We start from the raw sequence: 10,650 nt of genomic DNA on the forward strand, positions 1-10,650 counted from the left end.
ACTGCATGTGCAGGTGAAGCCCGGATCGCAGTGCACGCCCTTCCCCCGCGATTGCGCCCAGCGACAAACCGCGTCAGCGAGCCAGCGTAGCCCCATTTACCTCTGATCCCTTACTTGCACAAATATAAAAATGCTGGCCGCCAAGCACGCTCAGGCTACCGTCCGCGGCGTCCGCGCCCAGGCGCCGATGATGGGTAAGCTGGCGTTATGCGCTGAGAAACAGTGTCAGTGTCATAGCATATGGCTAATTGAGTCGGTGAGGGACTGATCGGGAGAGCGTCAAGCTGCCGGGCTGAGGTGGATGCGCTGCTTGCAAGCTTACCCGCGTTTATGCTGCGAGCCAGGCGGCATTTGAGAACTGCTATGCACAATCTAGCATAAGTCACCGCAATTGAGTGCTGGAGGCCTTAGCTCCTGACCACGGCCGCTGTAATAGAAGGATGTGCGCAGCGTGGGCGTTACGTCTGGGCGTCCCCCAATGACTTACTAGGGCTGTCGTGTAATGTAGGGGCTGTGAGGGCCCTTGCGTCGCCAGACACGCGAGCAAATACGCGGCGCGCGTTGCTCAACGCGCCCGTCGAAACCTTGGCCCAGCCCAGCACCAACCGTGGAAGCGAGGGTTCCGCTTACCGCGCTCACGAAGCGCTCCCCTCCCAATCATCGCCCCGCCTGCCCTCCCTCCCCTGCGATTTCCCTCCATTCCCTCGCTCGCAGCCGCCCTGCGCGCCTCGTCGAGCGTGCACCCCTTCACCGCCGCCAGCGGCGCCTCGGCCTTCCTGAGCCTTGCCGCCTCCTCCTCGGCCGCCCCCCGCGCCGCCGCCGCCCCCGCCCGCGGCCGCGCTGGTCTGGTCGTCAAGGCCCAGGCTGCCGATGCCTCGGGTGAGCGGCGCAGCAGATGCTGTTGCTGTTGCCGGTGCCGGTGCCGGTGCTAGTCGGGCCGCAGGGCTGGAGCGTTTGGGGGCAGGCGGACAGGGGTGTGGAAGGAGGGGATGGGGAGGGTTGGGGAGGGGCTGTGTACGCTCTGGGCTGTACCGGAGGGGTGTGGAGCCGTGGAGGCTGTCAGTGGCACTGACGTGTCTCGACGTGGAGGAGCTGCAGTGCCGTCAGGGCGGCGTCAGCTGCATCAGCGATGCGTCCATGCCCCACCGGCCAAGGCAGTGCCGCCGCCTCATTCACGGCGCTGCGGGATCAGCTCAGCCACCGCAGCAAGCACAGCCGTATGATTGCTAGCTGGCGCGGGGGGCGGCAGTCCCGGGCTTGGCAGGGCTGGCGCCGGGTGCGCCGCCCGAGAACGGCAGCAGGCAGCCGTCCATGCATCAGGCCACACAAACGGCGCCGGCAGCACATGCGGCACCGGGGGCTAGGGGCGCCTGCCGACCGCGCTGACGCCAGGACACACTGGCAGAAAGGCAGCCGGCAACAATACGGCAGCAGGCAGCAGGCAGCCATCAGCAGTCGGCAGCCACAAGGCAGCAGGCAGCCACGTCCAGCGGATGGTGCTGGCGGAGTGAGGCAGTGAGGGAGCGGTGCAGGGCCCGGGGGCACCCGTGTGTGTGTGGGGGGGGGGAGGGGGCCGAGGGGCACCTGGTTTCCAGGCGTCGCTGCCGGCGCCCGAGCGGCCGCCAGCAGCACTGCGCGCCGCTGCCAGCTGCGTAGAGGGAGGGGTTACATTCATGATTCTCTACAAAGTGAAGGCGTGGGGGGGCCGTGGGGGCACGCGGCCAGCCCAGCTGCGTGGCGCCTGGCCACAGTGGGCGCACAGGAGATCGCCGGGAGCGGGGCGCAGCGGGCGTACAGGCACGCAGCTGCAGTACAGTTGGTGGTGGACAGTGCGAATACAGCTCGCAAGGCATCGCCGCCCGCCCAACGGGCCTCTCCCCTCCTCCACTGCTCCGCTCTCGGCTCCGCTGCAACTCACGCCTGCTGTCTCGCCCTCCATTCCTGCTGCCAACGCGCCTCGCCGCTTGCGCCCCTGCCTCCCTCCCTCCTCACCCCCCGCAGCCGAGCGCCCCGTGTGCCTGGTGACCGGTGCCTCGCGCGGCATTGGCAAGGCCATCGCCCTGGCGCTGGGCAAGCAGGGCGCTCGCGTGAGTGGCGCGGGCGGGCGAGGGCTTGGGGCAATGCGCCGCGCCCGCTGGACGAACGGCGTGGGGAGGGCCGCCGCTGGGGGGTTGTGAAAGTACCAGCCCAGACGAAACCAAACCAAGCCAGGGGGGTTGCAGGCGTGTGTGTGTATTGAGTGTTGCGGCCGCATAACGGCGTGCACGTGCGGCCGAGTAAGAGTTGACGAGGAGGTGTTGCACCGGCATACGGCAACCTCCGACATCGCCTTCGCCTTGCCTCGAACCTCCTATAACCTCACTCCCCGCACCTCCCCACACCTCCCCGCACCTTACCGCACCTCCTCGCACCTGCATCCTCCAGGTCGCCATTAACTACGCCTCCTCCGCCGGCGCCGCCGAGGAGGTGGCGGCCGCGGTGGTGGCGGCGGGCGGCGAGGCCATGGTGGTGGGCGCCAACGTGGGCAAGCGCGAGGAGATCGACCGCATGTTCAAGGAGGTCATGGACAAGTGGGGCCGCGTGGACGTGCTCGTCAACAACGCCGGTGAGGAGCGGAGAGGAGAGGAGAGGAGGAGGGATCTGGGGAGGGGGGGTAGACTTCCGAATCCGAATACAATTAAGACGCAGAACCAGGGGGCCCTGGGGAGGGTGGAGGGAAGGGCGAGGGTGGCTTGCAAGTTACGAAGTGGTAGCGGCAGGGGGTTATGGGGAGGAGGGCGGGAGGAGCGCGGGCCCGGGAGGCGGAGGCGGGGAGGGGTGGGAGGTGGAGACGGGAGGGTAAGCCAAGGCAGGGACCCATCGCGCGCTCAGAGATGCGGTGCTGGAGTGGGCATGTTACAGGAGGGTCCAGAGCCGGGGAAAGCTTCAGCATTTTGTTGTGGATGGAGAGAATGTGCTCTAGCGGGTCCAGGCCCCGCCTCAAAACGTGAGCCGCATCCCCCCAAATCCCCGCCCCCGCGCCCCTCAACCCCATCCACTCCCCCTTCATACTTGTGACGTGTTACCTCCGCTCTCCACATGAACGGCTGCCTTCCCCCAGGCATCACCCGCGACACGCTGATGATGCGCATGAAGCCCGAGATGTGGGATGACGTCATCGCCACCAACCTGTCTGGTGTGTTCTACTGCACCCAGGTGGGCGAGCTGGTGGTGGCGGCGGCACGCAAGGGGAGGTGGAAGGGGGAGAGGCGGATGCGTTTACACCCCTGAGCTTTGGCGATGCAGTTCGTTTTAGGACTTGGATCATGCCAGTCACGTACGGGTGCTCACAAAAGCGGTCGTGGGCGAGGGGTGTTGCGCAACACCGCCCATCCGCGGAAACCGCCGCCTCGTTCTCTTCATCGCCACGTCGCCACCCTGCCGCCACATTCCTCGCACCGCGCACGCCGCACCCCCACTGCTACTCACGCAACCCCCCCTACTAATCATAAATGTAACCCCCCCCCACACACACACACACACACACACACACAGAACGCCACGAAGATCATGGGCAAGCAGAAGAAGGGCCGCATCATCAACATCACCAGTGTGGTGGGCATTGTCGGCAACGCCGGCCAGGCCAACTACTCGGCCGCCAAGGTGCGGGCGGGGCCGGGCGCGTGCCTGGCCGTACGGTGCGATGCCGTAGCGTTGCCCCATGCAGTGTGCTGTTGCGCCGTGTCGGTTCAGTCGCAGCCGCCCCCTGCAGCCCCGTACACGCACACACTGTCGCGCCACCCCGCGCTCATCCCCCCCCCTCCCCGCACTGCGTTCCCAAGCCGCCTGCCCCCATACCTGCCCCATATCCGCCCCATATTTGCCCCATACCTGCCCCATACCTGCGCCATACCTGCCCCATATCCGCCCCCGCCCCGCCGTCCCGCAGGCCGGTGTCATCGGCCTGACCAAGACCACCGCTCGCGAGTACTCTGGCCGCACCATCACCTGCAACGCCGTGGCCCCCGGCTTCATCGCCTCTGACATGACGGCCGCCATCGACAAGAAGTACGAGGAGACCATCCTCAAGGGCATCCCCCTGGGTGAGCCAGGCCGCGCGGTGCTGCCCAGCCGTGCAATGAAGGCGGGGCCATGGAAGGGCAGCCGGGGCTGCCCAGCGTGGGACAGCGCTTTGTGCAGGCTGGCGGGGACCCACGCACCTGGCCGCAAATATGTCAACACCCACCACCCCACACACACTTCGCTTCTTCTTAATCATTCACAATTTGTAAACTCCCCAACCCCCACCTGCTGTACCGCTTGTCCAAACATCCTTGCAACCCCACCAAAACCGCCAACCCACCCCCACCCACCCCCCATGCACAGGCCGCTACGGCCAGCCCGAGGAGGTGGCTGGCCTGGTGCGCTTCCTGGCCCTGGACCCCGCCGCCGCCTACATCACCGGCCAGGTGTACAACGTGGACGGCGGCATGGTCATGTAAAGGCACACGTGGCCTCACACGTGGCGCTGTCGTACAAAAGATGCCGCGCGTTACTAGGTGTACTACACGCGGCGGTACGGCGCGAGTGTGTGCCGCACATGTATGGGCCGCGATCACGGGGAGGAGGGGCAGCGCCGCAGGCAGCTGTGCGCTGTCCCTCGTGCATGACCTGACGGGGGCCTGACGGCGACTGACCCGCACGCCCCGGAGTGGGCGTGTGTATTTGACGCACGGCTGACACCACGACCTGAGTAACGGCGTTGGGGGAGGAGAGGTAAATGCGCAGGGAATGGAGCGAGACGTTGGGCCTCGACTGTGCGCGTAAAGTGTGTGAGAAATTCAGGGTCCCTAGGGCCTAGGCCGACAGGTTGGAACGAAAGGATCACGTTGTGGAGGCATACGTGACGGGCGGGAAAGTAAGCTGGCTGGTGCGACGTGCAGAGCGTTGCCACAAGGATAAGAGAAGAACAATGTAAGAACACGCGTGTGTTTCAAGTCCGTCATGCCCTGTAGCTGTAGCATTCCTCGCAACGTTCAAGGGAAAGCGTGGAGCGCCAGGGCAGGACGTAGGGGAGATGAGCCGGAGCTGTCAGCAGGGAGAATGCCCCGTGGGAATGCCCCCGCAGCTTCGCACCTTGCCCGAGGTTGTACTCCAATGCCTTTCGAGGGCGAACTGAAGGCAGTAGCAACCCAGTACAGACACCTGCATCTCAGGGTTGAGTCAGCTTCAGCGGTTGCTGCCTAGTCTGCGATGCCGCTCCTGGAACCGAAACGGCGTACCTAGGCTCCTCAAACGGGCCTCAACACAAACGTTCACAAACCTTCACAGTCGTCTGCACCCCTGCCTGCCTGAGTGCCCGGGACAAGCTGAATGAATAGCTCGCGCCCAACACTACTGAGTGCACACGCAAGGAGCGGCAGCTGGAAATGCTAAAAGAGGCCAGGCTAGGCAACGTGATGGAGCAACGTGATGAGAGTGCGTGGCATTACCCATTTACCCGGTCACCAAACTGTCATGCCATGTTTGGCAGGAATCTGCTTAGGGGTTGCGTGCAGCAGGCTGCGGGCCAGGAGTGGATATAGCAGTTGAGTGCGGAGAGGCATGTTGCGTGCACATCAGTTATATAGAACAGCTGTTGATGTGTCACCAGATACACACAGGACCATACCATTTCTTTGTGTTTAGTGCATGTGTATGTGTGTATGTTTTGCGGCGTGCGTGTGTGAGTGTGAGGGTGCGCGTGTTTAAGCAACACACCTGAAGAATAAGTGGGCGCACATGCACTGAAGGCGGCCGTGCAAGGAAAGCCTCCCCATTACAACTTCGGCTGTGAGGGTAGGTACGTAACAGCAGCGTGCATGTAACTGATGGACTGATGGACTGATGGACTGATGGCAGGGATACAGGTGCGCTACACAGTGATTGGGCTTCACCACTAGGGTGCATAGGCCCTCTTGCATCTTCCAGGGGTAGGCCGCCGCCGCTGGCGAGAAGGCCACGTTCTCGCCCACGCCATCCAGGGGCCCCAAAATGCCTTGCCAAAACCCACCGGAAACGGGTAGTTGGCGAGATTCAGGGGCCGTATGCAGCCCCACGCAGCCCCACGCGGCGCGAATGCACCTCCACCTCCACTGCGGCAGGCCCTCCACCCGAGGCAGGGGCGGGTATCTTTCAACCAGATATGCAATTGCATCTGCTTGTGTGACGCCCTCTGACCCACTCCATACCGATAATGTAGCTTGTCGCCAAGCCCGACATGACTAACTTGACACTTCGTTAATTTTCTTGTTCATTCGTTCCATCAGCCTCCCAAAATGTGCCCGCTTGTGCCATTGCATCTCACACCATAGCTATGCTTCCAACACAAAGCGTGACGCCCGCCACGCGTTTATTTATAATCATCAGCCGCAGCCTCAACACAACCACTTGGCCGTCCCTGGCGGATTGCCACTGCCCGTGGGCCTACCCCTGCGTGCATACCGCCTGACACCCGCACCCCCACACGCCCCTGCGTCCCATCTCCCGCCCTCACGACCCGCCTCCCACCGCGCCCGCCCCTCCCCCGCCCCCACCAGCGCCCACCGCCTTGCCGCCCGCACCGAACGCTGTGCCGCACGTGGTGCATGAGCGGCTGGGCTGGCAGAAAATGGACAGGCACACGCTGCACACGTAGCCAGTCTCTATGACGTACTTGTGGCAGAAGCAGGAGGCACGGAAGTCCACCCCTAAGGCCTGAGCCTCATCCAGCTGCTTGCGGGTGGCGGTGTCGCACACGAAGTGGTTGAGCAGCACACCCAGCAGGCCGCGACCTCGGTGCGGCCGGAAATACAGCCCGCCTGCGTGTGTGCATGTTGGGCATTGTGGGTTTGGTTGTGTCAGCGAGCCGAGCACGCCGCCGCTGCCACCGGGTTGCAGCGTGCGGCCTCAGCTTGTGGCTCGCTCGGTCATACCGGTATGCTCTGGCTCGTAGAACGTCAAACTGCTCAACGGCGCAGCCAACCATTGTTTAGCCCCATCCCATGCGTGGCCTACCAGCATCAACCAACGCACCCACTGCAGCCCTTCCTCAAACACCACCTTGAGCACCGACGAATGCCACCAAGCCCTCAAGCACCCAGCAGCCCACCACCTACCACCCTACCACCCTTCCACCCTAGAACCCTACCACCCTACCGCCCTAGCGCCCTAGCACCGCACCTGTGAGGTGCGCGGCCTGCTGCATGAAGGACGAGTCCTGCGGCGCCACGACCACCGCATCCAGCACCACCTGGGCGCGCTGCGCGGAGAAGATGGCATTCATCACCGGGATGTACTGAGCCGCCGTGTCGCCGCAGCCCAGCAGCGCCAGCACACGAGGCCGCCCGCGCGGCCGCCCGCCCGCGGCCGCCTGCTGCTGCTGCAGGCGGTGGACCAGACACAGCGCGCGGGACAGTGCGCCCGACAGCGCGAAGCCGGGGCCTGGGGCGGGGTGGGGTTGGGGGTGGGGGTGGGGGGTTGCGTGAGTGCCGGCAGACGGCAGAGAGACTGGGGCCAAGCGCGATGCGATGCACGGTGAACGGCGAACATGCAAGCGCCTTTACCCTGGTCCGTGCGCCCGACATCGACACATTCCCCTCCTTTACCACCACCCAAACAAGGCGCTGCCACTCGCCAACGCGGCATCATTCCCACCTGCGCCCTGGCCAGCATTGGCTGCAGCCCCTGCGCCCGCGCCTCCTGCCGCCGCCGCCGCCGCGCACTGCGTGACCAGGTCCGTCAGTCGTGTGTGCAGGGCGCCGGCGGGGAAGACCTCGGTGTTACTGGCGTCCTCGCCCAGGCCCAGGTGCACCAGGTGGCTGAGGGGGGAGAGGGGAGAGGGGAGAGGGGGAGAGGGTGGATGACGAGTGGAGTTGATGCGGAGGGGTAGTAGGTGCGGGCAGGTGGTGGGTTGGAAGAGACGTGGGATGGTCGCAAACAGGCGGCACCCGCGGGAGAGGGCGGCACAGGTTGGGAAGCAGGCGGCACAGCAGCAGCAGGAGTGCAGCTGCGTCCAGACCACGGCACGGCCTGTGTGCGTCACGGCCTGTGTGCCGCACGGTCCGGGCTGGCCCCAGCACCTGGCCGGCTGCTAGCGGCCGCCACACACCCCGAACACTCGCACAGAGCAGCTCGCACCCCCCATGCCCCCCATGCGTGTGCTGTGTGCAGCCTTGGCACTGCAGCAGCGCCAGGGACCCATGGGGCCATGGCGCTCGTGTGGAGGCGCCATGCGGAGGTAGCTGGCGGCTGGCGGCTGGCGGCTGGCTGCTAGCGGCGGTCGGCTACGAAGCAGGAGATAGGCTCCGTCTGGGCCGGCCAGCCCCGCACCTGAAGTCGTGTTGCCCCGCGAACACGGCGAGGCGGTTGTGGCTGCTGAGCATGGTGTAGGCATTTGCAAAAGCCAGGAGCTGCAGGAAGTCAGGGGCAGGAGGTGAGGGGCAGGGAAGGGTATGGGCATGGGGTGCAGGTGTTGCAGCAGGTCAGCACGCGAACGGCAGACAAAGGCGGAACGCGATGGTTCTTCCCCGCGTGCGCTCCCCGGCCCCACCTGAGACAGGATCTCGGCCGGAGTCACGTCAAGGGAGTCCGCCGAGGGATTATCCGGGCGCAGCAGCACCAGGTCGAAGAGCACCACCAGCAAATCGCCCTCGTCTGCGACAGAGCGAGTCCATTTCAGTCGCGTTAAATGACATTGCTAACCTAATGTTTTTAAGCCCCGAATGACTTGCCCGCCATGGCCTCGGCGCCCGCCGCGCGAGCAGCGCGCGGAACTTAATGTGCAGTGCAGCTCATTGACACATTCATAGACTTGCTTCCCGATTTATTACTTGTAAGCTTGATATCTATACATAATTCATGTATTGACTGGCATCGAAAATCCACGGAAGACTCCGATCGATGCAATAAATACACGCGGGTCCATTGGCCCCAGCTTCACGTTCTAGATCGCTCCACTGCGCTTGTTTCCTAGGCCAACTATGCTCTCTGGAAGCCGCTACACCTGCACGTCAGCAGCGGCGAAGCGACAGCTGCAGCGGACGGAGCGGGCTGCACGTACGGGTGCTCCACGGGGTCAGGGTGTCGTTGCCATGGCAACTTCCCCAGCCCCCGATGCGGCCAAGCTGCGGTCCATCGTCCAGGCGGGGTCTCCCGTCCTACGGCAGGTGCGAGCTTTACAGCTGACACGCAGCTTCGCCGCACACCCCTTGCATTCAGCATTCCGTCCCCTGTCCCCGCTCCTGTGCCGGCCCGCACGCTGGTTGGGGTTGAGGCTCGGTGACTTGCTTGCTCCTCTGCCCGCAGCACAGCCTGCCAAGACGGTGCCTCGCGAGCTGCTGGGTAGCGGCTGGCTCCGGGGCCTGGCAGAGGAGATGACGGACGTCATGCGTGCGGCGCCGGGGGTGGGGCTGGCCGCACCACAGATTGGCGAACCCTGGCGGGTGGGTGGTGTAGACGATAAGGAAGGGGGGCGGTGGGCAGTGCGGTAGGCAGGCTGCGGCTGGGCTGGTGCCGCGTTGCCGTGCATGTGCCGGTGTCACTCCATCACCGCACGTTGGTGCACGCAGCTAGGAGCGAGCAATAGGGGCATGGCGACCCACATCGGCACGCTAGGTTCGCACTTGCATGTTCGCATGTTCGCACACCACTCCTCGCTGCATCGCTGCGGGGCCCGCAGGTAATTGTGATGGAGGACCGCCAGGAGTACATGGACCGGCAGGCGGCGGCGGGCGTGTACAGCGCCGAGCTGCTGGCGGCGGTGGAGCGGCGGCCGTTCGGGCCGCTGGTGGTGGTCAACCCCACCCTCAAGGCGGTGGGGCAGGAGGGCGGCGCGTTCTTCGAGGGCTGCCTCAGCGTGCGCGGGTACACGGTGGGTGGGTGGCCGCGGCAGTCTGCCTGCCTGGGGAATGAGGGAAGAGAGGGGGTCGTGGGGCGGTTTTTGCCGTACAAAGGGATAAGCGGTCAGAGGGAGTGGGTTGTGTTGGGGTGTAGGATGCGAGTGTCTGGCAGAGGAGCACCAAGCTGGGCGGGCGGTGCTGCGGCAGTTGGTGGCGAAGCAGCGGGGCCTGGCACACGCCAGCCCCACATGCACACCCACCTACTGTCGCAAGCCGCCGTATGCTTTCCTTTCACGCTGCTGCTGCTGTTGCCGCGCCCCTGCAGGCGATTGTGCGGCGGTACCGGGAGGTGGACCTGGAGGGGGTGGACGTGGAGGGGCTGCCGCTGCGGCTGCGGCTGACGGGCTGGGCGGCGCGCATCGCGCAGCACGAGGTGGACCACCTGGCCGGGGTGCTGTACGTGGACCGCATGGACGCCCGGAGCCTGGCGGCGGCGGACAACATGCCGGAGTGGGTCAGGTGGGTCAGGTGGGAGGCAGGAACTGGGGGTGCAAGAAGCCCCGGTACAGTCTTAAAAAGCATTCTCGATAACAGTGCTATGAGCCTGAAGGGAGCCTGCATGTGGAGCTCTACAGCCTGATAGTCGCCTCAGTGTATTGCAGATAAAGAGCTTTACTCGTAAGTCGCGCGTGTGTGTTTATTCCTTGCAGGGCGCTGCCAGGCGGCGTGACGCAGCTGGGGCGATGCGCGTGCTGCCACCCCATCAACAGCGTGCCCACCAGCTCCTAGCACCCAAGCAGCCGAGCTCGCGATT

At 64.9% G+C, this 10,650-nt stretch overlaps 3 protein-coding genes across 3 annotated transcripts; 2 read left to right on the forward strand and 1 right to left on the reverse strand.

The window, feature by feature from the left end:
• The first annotated feature begins 46 nt into the window (after nucleotides 1-46).
• On the forward strand, nucleotides 47-4,969 carry CHLRE_03g172000v5 (uncharacterized protein). Its single transcript, XM_001703421.2, has 8 exons — nucleotides 47-194; nucleotides 715-879; nucleotides 2,002-2,087; nucleotides 2,425-2,605; nucleotides 3,101-3,195; nucleotides 3,535-3,642; nucleotides 3,929-4,082; nucleotides 4,366-4,969. Exons 1-8 carry the CDS (start codon nucleotides 131-133, stop codon nucleotides 4,479-4,481), a joined length of 969 nt encoding a protein of 322 aa, XP_001703473.1. The 5' UTR covers nucleotides 47-130; the 3' UTR covers nucleotides 4,482-4,969.
• Nucleotides 4,970-5,785: 816 nt separating this feature from the next.
• On the reverse strand, nucleotides 5,786-8,836 carry CHLRE_03g172050v5 (uncharacterized protein). Its single transcript, XM_043060895.1, has 6 exons — nucleotides 8,730-8,836; nucleotides 8,549-8,652; nucleotides 8,329-8,408; nucleotides 7,654-7,817; nucleotides 7,180-7,440; nucleotides 5,786-6,818 (listed from the first exon to the last, which is right to left on the reverse strand). Exons 1-6 carry the CDS (start codon nucleotides 8,734-8,736, stop codon nucleotides 6,511-6,513), a joined length of 924 nt encoding a protein of 307 aa, XP_042926024.1. The 5' UTR covers nucleotides 8,737-8,836; the 3' UTR covers nucleotides 5,786-6,510.
• Nucleotides 8,837-8,946: 110 nt separating this feature from the next.
• CHLRE_03g172100v5 (uncharacterized protein) lies at nucleotides 8,947-10,648 on the forward strand. The gene is made up of 5 exons (XM_043060896.1): nucleotides 8,947-9,164; nucleotides 9,309-9,440; nucleotides 9,677-9,868; nucleotides 10,162-10,355; nucleotides 10,547-10,648. The coding sequence occupies exons 1-5, from the start codon at nucleotides 9,090-9,092 to the stop codon at nucleotides 10,623-10,625; spliced, it is 672 nt and encodes a 223-aa protein (XP_042926025.1). The 5' UTR covers nucleotides 8,947-9,089; the 3' UTR covers nucleotides 10,626-10,648.
• Nucleotides 10,649-10,650: the final 2 nt, after the last annotated feature.

The sequence above is a fragment of the Chlamydomonas reinhardtii genome, chromosome 3, assembly GCF_000002595.2.
Source record: "Chlamydomonas reinhardtii strain CC-503 cw92 mt+ chromosome 3, whole genome shotgun sequence".
NCBI lineage: Eukaryota > Viridiplantae > Chlorophyta > Chlorophyceae > Chlamydomonadales > Chlamydomonadaceae > Chlamydomonas > Chlamydomonas reinhardtii.

Coding starts and splice junctions, on each gene's coding strand:
- CHLRE_03g172000v5 (XM_001703421.2), top strand. CDS start 131: ATGCTGGCCGCCAAGCACGCTCAGGCTACCGTCCGCGGCGTCCGCGCC. Junction 880..2,001: donor CCAGGCTGCCGATGCCTCGG/GTGAGCGGCGCA, acceptor CACCCCCCGCAG/CCGAGCGCCCCGTGTGCCTG. Junction 4,083..4,365: donor CCTCAAGGGCATCCCCCTGG/GTGAGCCAGGCC, acceptor CCCCATGCACAG/GCCGCTACGGCCAGCCCGAG.
- CHLRE_03g172050v5 (XM_043060895.1), bottom strand. Junction 7,818..8,328: donor GCGGGGCAACACGACTTCAG/GTGCGGGGCTGG, acceptor CTCCCCCCTCAG/CCACCTGGTGCACCTGGGCC. Junction 7,441..7,653: donor CAATGCTGGCCAGGGCGCAG/GTGGGAATGATG, acceptor ACCCCGCCCCAG/GCCCCGGCTTCGCGCTGTCG.
- CHLRE_03g172100v5 (XM_043060896.1), top strand. CDS start 9,090: ATGGCAACTTCCCCAGCCCCCGATGCGGCCAAGCTGCGGTCCATCGTC. Junction 9,869..10,161: donor TCAGCGTGCGCGGGTACACG/GTGGGTGGGTGG, acceptor GCGCCCCTGCAG/GCGATTGTGCGGCGGTACCG. Junction 10,356..10,546: donor AACATGCCGGAGTGGGTCAG/GTGGGTCAGGTG, acceptor TATTCCTTGCAG/GGCGCTGCCAGGCGGCGTGA.